Genomic DNA, 15,484 nt, shown 5'->3' on the forward strand with positions numbered 1-15,484 from the left:
TATTTTACAACTGCTATTGTAACAATATATCAGGAGCCTTGTATACAATTTTTACACTTTTTGGCACAACAGTCAAAATATTTTTAAAATTGTATGGTGTGTAGGAAATGCTAATATAATAAACATTCAGTGAAATTTTCATGTATCTACAGTTATTCGATTTTGAATTACAACAAAATAAGGAAATCGCTACGTGAGAAATCGAGTAAATATTAAATGTTGTAAAAATTTGAATTTCAAACGCTCATAAAACTTTAATTTGACTTTCTCGTACACATTTTTTTTTTGATAAAGGTAGATAATCTTATAAGGAATCTTGTATTACATTTTAAAATCTTAGATTTAAAAAGAAAAATTTTTACGAATCCTCAACTCAAAATAATTTGCTGACTTTCGTGATTTCTGAACTTTAAATGCTTATAAAAAAAAACTGTGACTAAATATTTTTAATATTTTTCATCTACCTTTGAAACAATATACTAGGAGCCTTCTATTTTATATTTTCAAGCTTTTTTAACCAACAAATAAAATTTTATTAACATTTCTAGAAATAAAACTAAAAAATAATGGAAAATGAAAATTTAATAAATATTGGCATAAACATTTTTTTGATTTTCGCAAAATTTCCATTTTGGGGGGTGCTGGCGAGACGCGCGAAATAGTCGAACGTGGTTTGTTCGCGGACCAGACACGTGCGAATTTCGGGGTATATCGTGCAAATTCGTGCTAATCACGTGCTAAATATTGGCATAAACATTTTTTTGATTTTCGCAAAATTTCCATTTTGGGCGGTGCTGGCGAGACGCGCGAAATATTCGAACGTGGTTTGTTCGCGGACCAGACACGTGCGAATTTCGGGGTATATCGTGCAAATTCGTGCTAATCACGTGCTACATTTTGGTATATCGAGTTTGTTATTATTTTTAATTTTTACGTTGGGCGGTGCTGGCGAGACGTCTCTCCAGCACCGCACATCATTTTTTGTCATAGAGTTGTATATTTTGTCATGCAAATTTTGGCGATAGTCATGCAAATTCATGCTAATTACATGCTAATTTCCTGTAAAAAAAAATTGTAAAATTTTTGAATGGGTGGTGCTGGAGAGACGTTCGTGTTTTTTGTACGATTAATTTATAGTAGACAGAGTTTTCGAATCACTACCTTTTGTTCCACAAATTGTTTTCCAAGTCATTTTCTTCCAACGATATTAATTACCAAATTTTACCTTTGTTTATATAATGAATATTCCTATTTTACCAGGAATCATGATTATTTTTAATCGTGCTATTTACATATTTTGTTTCAATGCGTAATATTATTATACCTATTATTCTATGATTATACATATTTTGTTGACGTATATTAATTATTCCAATGGATGTTTGTTCCATAGTTTAGTTGTTTCACAAGAATTATTATACAAACATTTGTAACAAAATATAACTTAAATATTATCATATTCAATCCACGGACTTGAGATCTTCCGTGCCCCGTGGTGTTTCAATGGCACTATGATCATAGAACAATATGATCGTACATAAATACATGATAATACAAGAAAAACATTTGAACTGCATTTTTGGTTTATGTGTAGACATGATACCATGTTGGATTGCACAAAACATTGAATGAATCAATAGCACGGACTAAGATATCTAAGTCCGTGATCAATAGTGAGCTAATGGTCACTTAAACAAGATTTAGTGGCCCGTGATTGGTTCATTAAATTTTTAGTGAATCATTAAATTCAATAAATTGTTTTTATAATTTGTTTAAAAAGGACTGCATAAGTCATAAATTCTCTTTTTCAAATATTTTAAAATGTAATACAAGATTCCTTCTAAGATTATCTACTTTCATCAAAAATGTCTAAAAAAAAAATGTCTAAAAAAGTCAAATTGAATTTATATGAGCGTTTGATATACAAATATACCGTACAATATGATTTTATGAAAAAAAGCACATAGAACGTATTGACTGCAATCCACATAAAATATTATATCATATGCCTTACCTGATTTGCAGTTGTTCGTAGACAATATTGTAAGAGTTTTAGGTTTTAGATAAGATAAAGTACTACTTCAAATACACAAATTGAATTAACGAACGCACTGATTATTGCTTGCATAAGAAGTCCAGTTGTCGCTCGTTGAAATCGGTTTGATACTTGAGAGGTTGTTACTTGGTGGCTGGTGCTCATGCACTGGTTTAAGGGACGGACGCGAGGATGCTGACCAGAGAGTGGAGGGTGGCTTTGTCACTAACTTATTGTGGGCCTGGGAACTAGATTATTCTTTGGCGTCAGCATAAAATAAGGTCACACACATCCTACGTAATATTGTTATGAGTGCGTGTCGAATTATTAGTTGTCGTTGTCAATGGTTTTATTTGATGCGACCGATTTCTACAAGCGACAGTCTGGCTGTTGTTTATTAATCTGTAAAATTTTAGTTTATTATAATGGTGTGTGAGCATATCATTACATCCACCCTGCACTTTTTTGTGTTGTGCCCTCACAACACCACTCGTAGGCGAGAGTGAGAGCAATACAAATATTCATGTAGAGGAGAGATAAAGTTAGAAAAAGTTGAAAGTTGAAAAATTAAAAGTTTAAGTTGAAAGTTGAAAGTCGAAAGTTGAAAAAAAAGTTATACAATTTAAACTGGACATTTATATATATATATATATATATATATATATATATAAAGAAAACAAATTTTACTATACAATCTAAAAGGGGCAATGACGTAAGTAATATTAAAGTTTACATATTACATTGGAAAACAAAAAATTAGGAAGATAGAACTGAAACCGAAAGTTCGTATTCCCCGCATTCCATTGATGTGTTTCTATTCTTATATATTTTATATTTTAAGTTCCCTATCTGGTGTTGTAATGATAGCTATACAGTTTTTTTTTTTTTTCTTAATTTTAATATTTGTGTACAATATATTGTCATGTTGACATGTTATGAATTTTTACATATTTTGGTTTTTATCCTATATATTCTACATAGTTTTAACTTTTAACTAATCTAATTATACATTTTTCATATTTACTTTGCTTACAATGTATTTAGTTCATAGACATTTTTTTTTTTTTGTTTTTATTATAACTTAAAAGTTAAACAAAGTTAATTTTTTTTTTTATATATATTTTTTTTTTTTGGTATTTCTTATGCTTAACATTTATTTTCTTATTAGTACTAGCTTAAAATTAGGTTTATTTTTTGTATTCACTGCTTTAAATTGATCTTATACCTTATACTAACTTAAATTAAGTTAATCATTTAACATTTTTTTTTTTTTTTTAATTTTGTTTGTTTTTTACATTTGTTTTCAAGCTTATGCTGACTTAAATAAGTTAGAAAAAATTTTACACATTGTTTGTACTTGACTTGCTTTAACATTTTTTTATATCTTATACTAACTTAAATTAGGTTAATCATTTTACATTTATTTTTTTTACATTTTTTTTTTTACATTTGTTTTCAAGCTTATGCTGACTTAAATAAGTTAGAAACAATTTTACACATTCTTTGTACTTGACTTGCTTTAACATTTTTTTTTAAATTTCTTATACTAACTTAAATTGGGTTAATTTTTTTTTTACATTTTTTTTATACATTTACTTGCTTTAACATTTATTTTTGTGCTTATGCTGACTTAAATTAGGGGTTTTAGTGCTTAGGTAAGTAACTTAAGGTATGTTATTTGTATTTGTTATTATTATTCTGTAACTCTTGTACAATAGTTATATAATAGTTATATAGATAGTCTTAATAATTCGTAATTTTTTTTTTTTTTTTAAAGTTATGTTAGTAAAACAAAACATTTATTTGGGGTTTTTATTATTAGTCCTGTAGGAGGTTGATAGTATGATTGAGTCTCCCATAAGATTTGGTATTAATATTTTTTTTGTTTTCATAATATATAGGTTGGATACTTGTCAGGGTAGTATTTTTATTGTTAATTGGTTTATTTTACAAGTGTTGTGTGATTTGTGAATTAAAGATTAATGATTTTTGTATTTTTAAGAGTGTTGGTTTGTTTGGCCTTTTATTATTTATTTTTTTTGTTTGTATATCAATTGGTTTGTTAGGGTATTTTCTTAATTCTTTATTTCTTTTTGTATGATTTTCGATCGAAGTTATTTGTATTTTGTTTATTTTAATCGTTGTGTTTTTACCATCGTTTATCGTATCTTTAAGTTTTATATTGTGTATCAATGAAGCGAGTGTCTGTATTTCTTGTATGTGAATTTTATCATATTGTTGGGAATTTTATTGGACATTTTTGTTTTAACGGTATACAATCCACGATTCCCATCGTCGAGGACGTTTTCTCCTGGTTTGAATATAGGACATATATTATTGGCTTGATTTTTAGGTTGTATCATGTGTTTTATTTTTGTTTCATTTTTATTATTATCATTAAAAAATGTATGAATGTTATTTATTATGTTAATGTGTTCTTTTGATTTCCAATTGTGTGTTATTTTTTGTTCATCTTTATAATATATATGTATTTTAATGTTAGTATTTTGAAATTCGGAGTATATTAATTGTCTTATTATAGACCAATTTAATTTGTCTATTCGTGAAACTAAGGTGCAGGGTATTGCAATTTTTGAAATATTTAGTTTTGTAGCTTCAAGTTTTAGATTGTGAATTGAAGATTTTAGATCCTTATATTTGGGCTTGTGATAGTGTACATTTTTTGTTATTAAGTGAAATATAGTTTTATAGTTATTGATTATAGGTATTGTGTCCCCCACATTTATTTCTTGTAATGCAAGTTGTGGTTTAGTATCACCGTATACTTTAGATAATAAATTTGTTATCCCCTTATTCATTTTGAGATCTGCAGATATACAGTGTGCTATAGCGAAGTTATCTGGGCAATTAAATATGCTACCTGTTAATTCTATAATATTGTTGGTATTATCTATACTATTGAGCGCGTTTATATTATTGTTGATTTTTAATTGGATATTTATATTATTATTTAAAATAATGTTACTGTCTTTGAAATTGATCAGGGCATTATTTTTGATCAAAAAGTCATTTCCAAGTAAGATTGCGCTGCTTAATTTTTTTACTACGTGAGCGTCAATATTGAAATAGTTATTGTCGATTTTGATTTTAATTTTGGTTATACCTACCACGCATAGTAGTTCATTATCTGGTCCTGATAGCTGTAGCGTACTCGGCGTTATTGTATAATTACTAGGTAATAGTTCTTGTCTAATACAACATATGTTTGCCCCCGTGTCAATTGTTATTGGTAAGGTACAGGGGCGGAGTGGCCGGTCTGGAAATGGGAATTTTCCAGATGGCCTGGACCATACTATGGCCTGGTGGCCTGGCCATTTTGTTAGATTTTTTTTTTTTAATTTAATTTAATTTACAAAATATTAGTTAACGCTAAATGCTAAATGTGTCAAAAATGTGTGTCTATTAAACTATTGTATTACAAATATTATTAATGTAATAATAGAACATTGTAATAGCCTCGTACAATCGTATACTCGTATGAGAAAGCTTTGGATATAAAATTACAAAATATTTGGTACATAAATATAGACATTAAATAAAATTAAAGCAATATTATATTGATATAGGCTGGTTATTTTTATAACATGACACCCAGATTCGACGTATTTCCACCTGTTGAACCGACAAGTTGTTTATCTGTACCCTTTATCTGTAGACTGTAGTAGGACTGCAGAGTGGCGACGAATATAGCAATGCGCCAATGCCTAATGGCTAATAATAACTAATAATACTAATAATGTCTAAAATATTAGTATTTATAATAATATAATCAATATTAATGATAATACATATTAATTTTGTATTATTGGTCCCTTTACTTTGGTCATTGTTATTTTTATAAATAATATCTATAATAAGCCCAAACAAATTAGTCATTAGTGTTTGATATTTGTACACTGTTCACTTGTTGTTGAGGGTGTCGACAGTGTCGTTTATCCACGTTTTTCCTTTTATTAATCCAGCTGTTGTTAACATGTTAATTTGTTTGCTATCTAATGAAAATTTAAGTTTTATATTATTGATCGTACGATATTATATTGTAATTATGAATAAAAAAAGGAAAGGAGTGGCAGGAAGAGATCGCGAAAAAAACAAAAAATTACTTGCAAAATGTGCTGAAAAATGTAATCAATTAGATTCATTTTTTCTAAAAGGTACACCTACTTAAGAACTGTGTAATATGTTGTTATAATGTTTTAATTAAATATAATTTATTTGCAAATGCTTACCCGACATTAACTATAGCATATCAATATATTTTAACCCTCCCTGTTACGCAAGTTTCTTGTGAAAGGTCATTCTCAACATTGAAATATTTAAAAAACCGGCTGAAAAATTCAATGACCAATGAACATCTTGAGTCTTTTATGCTAATGGCCATTGAAAATAAAATTCTCATGGAAATTGATAATAATATTATCATAAATGCAGTTGGTGATAATAGTAAACTATTATTTAAATTATTATTATAAATGTATTTTTATTATATTGTTTATAATTTATGTATTTATTTATTACTTATTACCTTATACCTACTATACCTAAACCATGAAAACACAATATATAATTATTAATTATTAATATTTCGTTAGTTTCAACTATTAAACTATGCCTACAAATTTTATATTTCAGACATTCAGGTATTAGTAGTATATTAATAAAAGGTGGGCAATTTAATGAAAATAATTAAGTCTGGCTAGTTAAGTTAATTCAATTAAATTGCTTTCAGGCTTCAGTTAAATTTAAAAGTAAACAAAAAAAAAAAAATTAACTTAACTCATTGAAAAAAATTAATTTTTTTTTCAAGTTATAAATTGCACTAGAATTAAATCTACTTATATAATAGTTATGAAATAGGTGAATAGAAAAACAAAATTCGAGCGTAGCGAGAAAAAAATTTTTGGTGGGTGGCCTGGATAAATTTTAAACTCCCGGCCTGGATTTGGTTCCCACTCCGCCCCTGGTAAGGTAATATTATTAAATTGAGCTTCAATATAGATAGCATCGGGTGTACAGTTAATTTTATTTATATTTTGTTTCCGTATTTCTGTATTTAAAGATGAGCAATTATCAGAAGAATTTAACCTTGTATTTAATTTTTTTGGCTTGTTAGTTGAACTTGAACGACAAGTGATCGCGGAATGTCCAAATTTATTGCATAATTGACATATTATATTAGTTTTGTTTTTAAAGTAACATTCATATTCAGTGTGGTTACTCTTCGAGCATATCGAGCATTGTTTTGTGTGTGCTGAATTATTATTATTATTGATATAATTACTGTTATTTTCGTTATATCTCAAAATTGGGTCGTATTTAGTAAAATTGTTTTGATAATTATTATCATTGTTTATCTGAGATAGTTTTAACTGACCTATAGTTTCTTTTAAATTTTCTATTTCCTCTCGTAATTTACTATTTTCGTTGGTTTTTAGCTTGTAGTTTGTATTTATTTGCTGGATTTTATTTTCAATTGTCTCTGTTTCAATTTCATATGGGTTTTTATCTATACTATCTGCTGTCATAAACTCTATAAGTTCATTTTTGCGAACGTTATTTTTAAGTTCATCAAGTGTTTTATTTCCTAATATTCCTATACATCTCAATATTGTGGGTTTTAAGCCTTTCATTATACTTCGTACCATTTCTCCTTGTGAAATATCTTTGTCAATTCGCCTACACAATGACTCTACTTCATTAATGTAAGACACACTTTGTTCATCCGGTTTCTGTTTGCGTTTTTCAAGCATTATTCGAAGCATATGAGTTTGGGCAATGGGTTCAAATTCTAGTCTAAATTTTTTTTCTAGATCGGACCAATTAATGTTTTCAACGGTATCCATTATATTGTCATAAAATATGAGAGCAGTGCCTTCTAAAAATACGGGAATATATAGACTTTTTTCAGATTCGGACCATCCGTTAATAAGTGCAGTTCTTTGATAATTTTTTAAGAAAGAATCGACGTTTTCAGAATTATTTCCCATGAATTTTCCGGGTTCAAAGTAAGGTTTTTTATTGTCTCCCATATTTAATTACCTATTTGTATTATTTTAAAAAAATAGATTTATAATAAATAATGTACCATTATTTAATTGTAATATTTTTGCAACTAATTTAATAGATTTAATTAATATATTTATTACTAAATAAGTAAATTTTTTATTTTAATGAATATAAATTAATTGGTTTTGTTTTTATAATAAATGATGATACCTATGTTAAATCGTAAATCGTAAATTAGTATGTTTTATTAATAAATAAATCACTTTTTGTTATTATTGTTTTTCTAAGTTTTATTTTTAATATTTTTTTGTATTAATAATATAATTTTTTTATTAATTCTTAAAATTAATATTAAAATATTATAATCTTATACAACGAATATAATTTTGTAAAATGTATTTGATCAATTCTCAGTTTATTTATCTGAATAAACTGAACTTGTGTTGGGCGCCACTTTGTAATAACGTAAAATAGGATAACATATAAATAATTATAAATATACGGCTCCTGCCGATAGTTATATTAAAATAGTAAAAGTTAGAATTGTAAAATTACGCTATTACCTTCCTCCAGGTGTTCGGAGGGCTCTCGAGATCGTGTATTATTATTATTGTTTTATTTTACTAGGCAATTTTTGGCAACAAGCTATTTTTCTTATCTAAGTGAAATAATTTTTTTTAGATGTAAACAATTTGATGTTTTTTTTTTAAATTAAAAAAAAAATTCCCAATTTCTTTAACAAATAAAAATTCATTATAGAAAAAATCTCAAATTCGTCGGCATTAAAAAAAAAATTATGTATTTCATTAACTTGTTATGAATTATGAAAGGTTAATAAATATTGATTATATTAGAGAAGTAACACATAGATTTTTAAAATTGTATGAGGAGGCTGTGTCTTGAACACCACTTCACCCTGCTTGTTCACGTAATCCGAATAAGACAACGAATATATGCATTGAAATCCAAATCTTTCAACAGCTTTTGCAGTAAAATGACTGGAGCATTCCACGTACATAATTTGATACCCTAACTCCAATGCCAACTCTCTAGAAATTAAGTTATTATTGTATTAATATAAATCAAGTATAGGTATCACCAATAGTGTGTAAATATAATATGGTATGGTTGTATGGACAATACATTATATAAATTGTATGTATTTTTTTAAATAAATAATTAGAAACTAATATTTTAGTGTTTTTTTTTCGGCACTTAACACTTTTATAGTTTCTTTCGGGCACATACACAGTCAAATATATATTTTTTTCTGTTGGGACAGGGGCTAATATTAATCATGATTCATGACCAATATATAAATTAAAAATTAGAATTTACAATAGCTATATACAGCTCATATAATATGTGCATAAGTTAAAAAACTTTTGAGTAAAACATTTTGAGGGTTTTGAAACATTGATTTCCAAAATCGGTAGAAGTCATAACGGCAATAACAAAATAATGGTGACTGAGAATGTTAAAAGCATTTGCCAGGCTCTGCTCATCTAGACAAGAGCTATTGAGTACTTACCTACCGACCTACCTACTGATAAATATTAACTGTCAACAATTTGAGAGCAATGACGGGTTATTGCCTAAACATCTAACTTAAAAACTCTGAGAATAAATAATATATACCATCATAATGTTTTTTATTTATAATTTTAACTAACACAAATAAAAAATTGGGAAAGATATAGATGAAAAATTGGTACTTTAAGTCAACAATAATATTATTTATGTCTAGAATCATGTATCAATATTGTCCTGCAATTATTATTGTTATGTTATTATAGGAACAAATTATTAACAAATTATTGATATACTTGGACTTTTTGATGAGGGCTTTGCAAATCCCAAGTCTTCTATATTCCTCATTAACTGTAATAATCTTTAACTCCATCATACGATCTATGTTTGGATACTGCCCAAATACATCAGTTTCTCGTCCAGCTTTGTCTAAGATAACCAAAATATCATTATATTTCGAACTTTTGTTCTCGTCACCGTATTGTTTTATTTCGTTACTCCTGCACACTGTGCTATTCAACGCGGCACCCATCATTTCACCTGTCTCTACAGATATTGCCATAAACGATACTCCTAAATAGAAAAAAATCGTATTATTGCTTATGAATGATACCAACTTCAATTTAAAATAGACACACAATTCTTATTATTCGGCTACTTTTTACATAACTGTATTCATATTATTTGAGCCAAATTCAAAACATGTTCGATATTACTTAAATTACAATAAAAATAACTAAAATCTAAAATAATATTTAATTCCATCCAAATTTTAACTTAAATTGTCTATAAATATATCTGTGTTTGTAATGTTTATATATTTTTGTTACAAAGTATTTTTTTCTGTAATCATATTTTTGGGTTATATAAGCGTTGTATAGGTAATCCAAAAAAATCCATCGGTCTTTGGTAAATAAAACGAGGAAATAATTCCAAATTTGGAACATAACACGTATAAAACTGACATTATAATTTATAATTCATCTATTTAAATTTTTCATCTCCCAACACCGAAACACATTAATACATTATGACTTTATACTATTGTACTATTGTAGGTATAAGTGTATAAATAAGTATAGGTACATACAATAATGGTCATAGCCATTAATGTCGGCGTGTCCATTATCCTCCAAAAATGATACACCGTTTTCCTCAAAACTTTTTTTTGTACTAGAATTATGTCAATTTTCCATTTGCCAATATTCTTATAAAGAAAAACCAAATATGTGGTTGAATATTGTAAAACAAATTCAAACAAATATTTTTGTAAAATAAGAAGTATTCTTATTCCAAAAAAAATTTAAAGACGAGCAAAAACGAGCAAACAAACGGCGATCAATCAATATAATGTACCTAATTGTCCTAATTATTAAATTTGAAAATGAAGAATCTATTAAGTAACACAAAAAGTAAACTAATTCATCTGTCTAATATTAAATTTTCTTTTCTCAAACAGGTGTTGCCGAAATATTGTAAAATTTAAAAAATATAGGTACATAATAATTATTAATAATTCATAGGTACATTTTTCTTTTAAATGTTTATTTGTTAAAACTTATAACTATTTTAATAACTATTATATTTGTTAACATAAACATAATTTTTATTCTTGATTCCTTATTGGAGAAAATGGTATCTCATTTTTGGATGAATAAAATGGACCCGCCCATAATAATATCATACATTCATACTAAGGTAAACTTACTACAAAGTGGATAATAATATATATTATTTATTATATTTTATAAAAGTAATAACTTTTCTTTAAAAGCTATATTAAAATAAAAAATAAATTTATGTATTAGCCATTAGATAATAATTAATATCTATTAACTCACCATATTTTATTAAACGAGTGCAAGAATTTTCAAATTCTAATAATGATTCTTTTTCTTTTATTAATCCTAAGCTTGCACTTAAAGGTTCATCGTGGAGAAAATACTGTCTTAACGAATTCTGGATAATTTGTTTATCATTATCTGTAATGGGGACTATGTTAAAAGAAACTTTGTTGTTTTTGATTTCATCCATATTATTTTTCAATATCTGAAAAAAATAATATTTGGTTTACAATGTTTAGCCGAACCACTTTTAAAATTAATATTTCGATACATAAAAATCGAATTTAGGATGAGTAGTTTATAAGTTATAAGTATTTTAAGTAAAGATGATGAGTGGACCAACATGTTGTGCGATATAATCGCACACCACTCCATAACCTTCATGTGAATTTGAGATTAGTAGTTATAAGTTATAACTCATAAACAACTCATCCTAAATTTGATTTTTATGTATCGAAATACTTAGGAAAATATTTTGAAATTAAAACTGTACCTATTTTGTCATTCAAAATATATAAAACCTAAAAATTGTTAAGGATAAAAAATATTAAAAAATATAGATACATATTTTAAAAATGTTGTTTTTAACGACTAGAAACTATGTAAGTGATTTTTAACACATTTATATTTTTTTAAATATGAGTATCATCCGGTATACGACGGATAGTAATAATATCATGTTTACTTTAGAGATTATTCAATTCTAATTGATGAAATATAATTCATAAGTACATTAGTACATATAGGTTTATCAATATCAATTTAATTATTGTATCGTTTATAAAACTCAAGTAGTGGTATTAAATTTAAATTCCGGTAAGTTTTTAATACGATTCTGTGTTGTAATAAAATTGTATTTAGTTAGTCATAAAAACTTGTATTTCTTAAAACACGAATTATTATTTAATAGAAGTATTTAATTAAGTAGGTATACAATGTTTTTCGAAAAAATATTATTTTGTATATACCTAACTAATAAAATATTTAAAACTAGTGTCAATTCTCCTTCATTAGTTTATGTATAACCTCAGATTAAGTACCAGAATAAACTTACCTTTAATTTTCATAAATATTTATTTTTATTTTATTTATTTATTTTTATACTAACGCATGGTGGGAAATAGTACAGGACATAAGTATTAATATTCAATTGTTTACAAATTGTATACAATGTGGCGTAGTAAATAAACATCATTATTTATTACAATAATTTACAATTCGATTAATAGGGCTATTTAGGTTAAGTTGCTATGGTAAATGTATTTTTTGTGCGATTGTTCATCATTGGAACCTAAAAATTAATCTCATTTAGCAAGGTTAGGTTGAACATGAACCTTTAATAAAACCAAGATTCCTAGTCACCTTAGCACAGATAATTTCAATAAGACTTTCAAAAGATAAGTCAAATGATAGAATAATTCCTAAAGCTTTAATTTTATTAATAATCTGTAACATAGTTTCATTAATTTGGAACTGTAATTAACTGGATTTAGTTTACGGGAGAATGTAATTTGCCTGAATTTTTCAGCATTAAGTGACATACTTATACCGTTTATTTTGAGTCATTCAATTAAATTATCCTGGTAATTTTGGATTTTAGCACAGACATCTAGATTATTAATCGGTAAAAATATTTTTAGATTGTCTGCAAATAGTAAATAGTTAGAGAGTGTAAAGACTGTAAAGACATTTTAAATACAAGGAATAAAAGTGGCGATTAATGTCCACCTTGTGGTACACCAGAAGATAGGTAATGAATTTGTATGTTTAATTTGACTATCTGTGTTCTAGCAGAGATAATTCACATTCTATCATGTTCACGTTTCTCGAATAGTTTTGGGATACAGCTCAGTTTAGTGATTGGTCGATAATTCGATATATTAGATTTGTCACCACTAGTCCACTAGGAGTATTAAATGACGATTTCCAAGCTGAAGGAAACACTCCCGTCTCTAAGTATATGCAAAAAAATTCTTAAATTGGAGTTGTTATTCCGTAACAACTATATATGGCTCAGAAATAAAGCAGGTATCATAATATCAGGGCCTAGTAAATAAAGATCATATTTTTTTTAGTATAAATTCAAATTTGCATTGAGTGCAGACTACTAATGTTTACCTTCATTTTTATTCCGTTATATTTTTACCATATTATAATACATCAGTGTAGATTACTTTTTTAGTAATGTTGTAGTCTTTCATTTAAATTAACGCTATTGTAACGAAATTAATTTTTAAAAGTAATTTCTATGGAGTAATGCGTTATTTTCACGTTATTAAAATAAGTTATGAATGTAAAATGCATAAGAAACCCTAATTGGGCTAGGATTTTTGTGAAAAATTGAAATCACATCAATTTATATTCGAGTCTGAAATTGTTATATAATAATCAACAATATTATTAAAGATCCCAGAAAATAGTATTACCTAAATTCTAAAGAATTCTTATTCAAAAATAAAATGTTTTAACAATTTATTATAACTTATTAGTAAGCCATAATAATTAATAATAATTTACATTATTATTTGACATTTATAACTCAATATTATTCGACTTATATACGGTTATACCTCACCAGTAACCATATACGGCGTATAATAGGGTACTTATACATTTTGTTTGTGCATATATTAACAATGTACAATATAAAATATCAATGATATACCGCGCGCCTATAACTATAAACATATATAAAATTTATAACCTATAACATTATACGATTACATAACATTATTTAATAGTTACTTATCTAGTCGTTGTGTAATTCGAATCAAAATATTTAATGTAACGACTAACGACATTTTATTTTCAAAAGTAATTTACCCTAACACTAATAAATAATAATACTACATGGTTCTGTTTTGTTATTTTATTGTAGGTACTTACCTACATCATTATAATCAGATAGTTAAACTCTGTTAAAGATCTAAAATCAAGTCCTCCCTTTAAATGGGATGTATTACATCAAGAATGTTCACATAAATCCATTGCTAGTTAAATCGTCAAACCAATTTCGAATAGAAATGTATGAAATTATCAAAATTTTTAATAATTCTGATTTAAATACGAATGTGTATATACATGGTGATATTTAAGTATTGTCACTCTACTTTTATCCTTACATTATGCAAAATTCAAATTTTGATTTTCTGGAATTTTTAAATACGCACTTGAACATATTTCCAAGTACTTGAGATTTGTCAAGAAAATCATCCACTAAATAATTTCCAGTAAAAAAGGGGGTTCTCGTTTGAAAAAGAGAAAATTTTATCGTCACAGGACACTTCTTAAAGTAGGTAGTACAAAAAATATCAGGAAATAGAATAAATGTACTATAAAAGGTAAAAACCGGGGTAATCATGCTTAAAAAATCACATTGTATACCAATCGTATTTATGAAAACATAGTCTAGCTATTGAAGTGATATCTAGTGATTCTGAATAATTTTTTTTATATGATATAAACTTATATAAACAAAATATTTAAAAATACTTATTATTAAAAAATGTTAATAAATTAATATATTTAATACATGTAACATTATGTTTTGTATAAACTTTTAAGTTAAATTTATCATTTTTTTTCGACAAAAATTGTTAGTAAAAATGTAAAATAATAATACTTACTTTAACACTACTGTCATTAAATTGATTAAAGTTCGTATCAACGCGTGACCGATGTATCGCTTCAACGACCAATCATTGAATTATAAATTATAAATTATAATACATTAGAGTTACTTAGTAAAAGTTAAGTGCTTATTGGTTATCGTATACTCCTGCAAACAGTGCATCGGCCTCGAATATCTCTATACCGTTATCGTATTAGGTACTATTATCTGTTTAGGTTTTATTTTGACATAATATGCAGGTGAATCACAATTTCAGAGCTGATTGGTGTAGCAATCTCTTAAAATATTTAACATTTATCGTTTATGGTAATCGCCTCTGCTTTTTAGATAGAAACTATATAGCTTTAAACACAGACTATCAATTTTAGTTACTTTGTAATATAAAAATATTTTTCTTGGGTACTTGAAACTTTTTAA

General features: G+C 26.5%; 1 protein-coding gene across 1 annotated transcript; it reads right to left on the reverse strand.

The window, feature by feature from the left end:
* Positions 1 to 8,834: 8,834 nt before the first annotated feature.
* Positions 8,835 to 15,220, reverse strand: LOC132945149 (arylalkylamine N-acetyltransferase 1-like). The gene is made up of 4 exons (XM_061014806.1): positions 15,063 to 15,220; positions 11,434 to 11,641; positions 9,889 to 10,165; positions 8,835 to 9,111 (listed from the first exon to the last, which is right to left on the reverse strand). The coding sequence occupies exons 2-4, from the start codon at positions 11,624 to 11,626 to the stop codon at positions 8,913 to 8,915; spliced, it is 669 nt and encodes a 222-aa protein (XP_060870789.1). The 5' UTR covers positions 11,627 to 11,641; positions 15,063 to 15,220; the 3' UTR covers positions 8,835 to 8,912.
* Positions 15,221 to 15,484: the final 264 nt, after the last annotated feature.

The sequence above is a fragment of the Metopolophium dirhodum genome, chromosome 5 (genome assembly GCF_019925205.1).
Source record: "Metopolophium dirhodum isolate CAU chromosome 5, ASM1992520v1, whole genome shotgun sequence".
NCBI lineage: Eukaryota > Metazoa > Arthropoda > Insecta > Hemiptera > Aphididae > Metopolophium > Metopolophium dirhodum.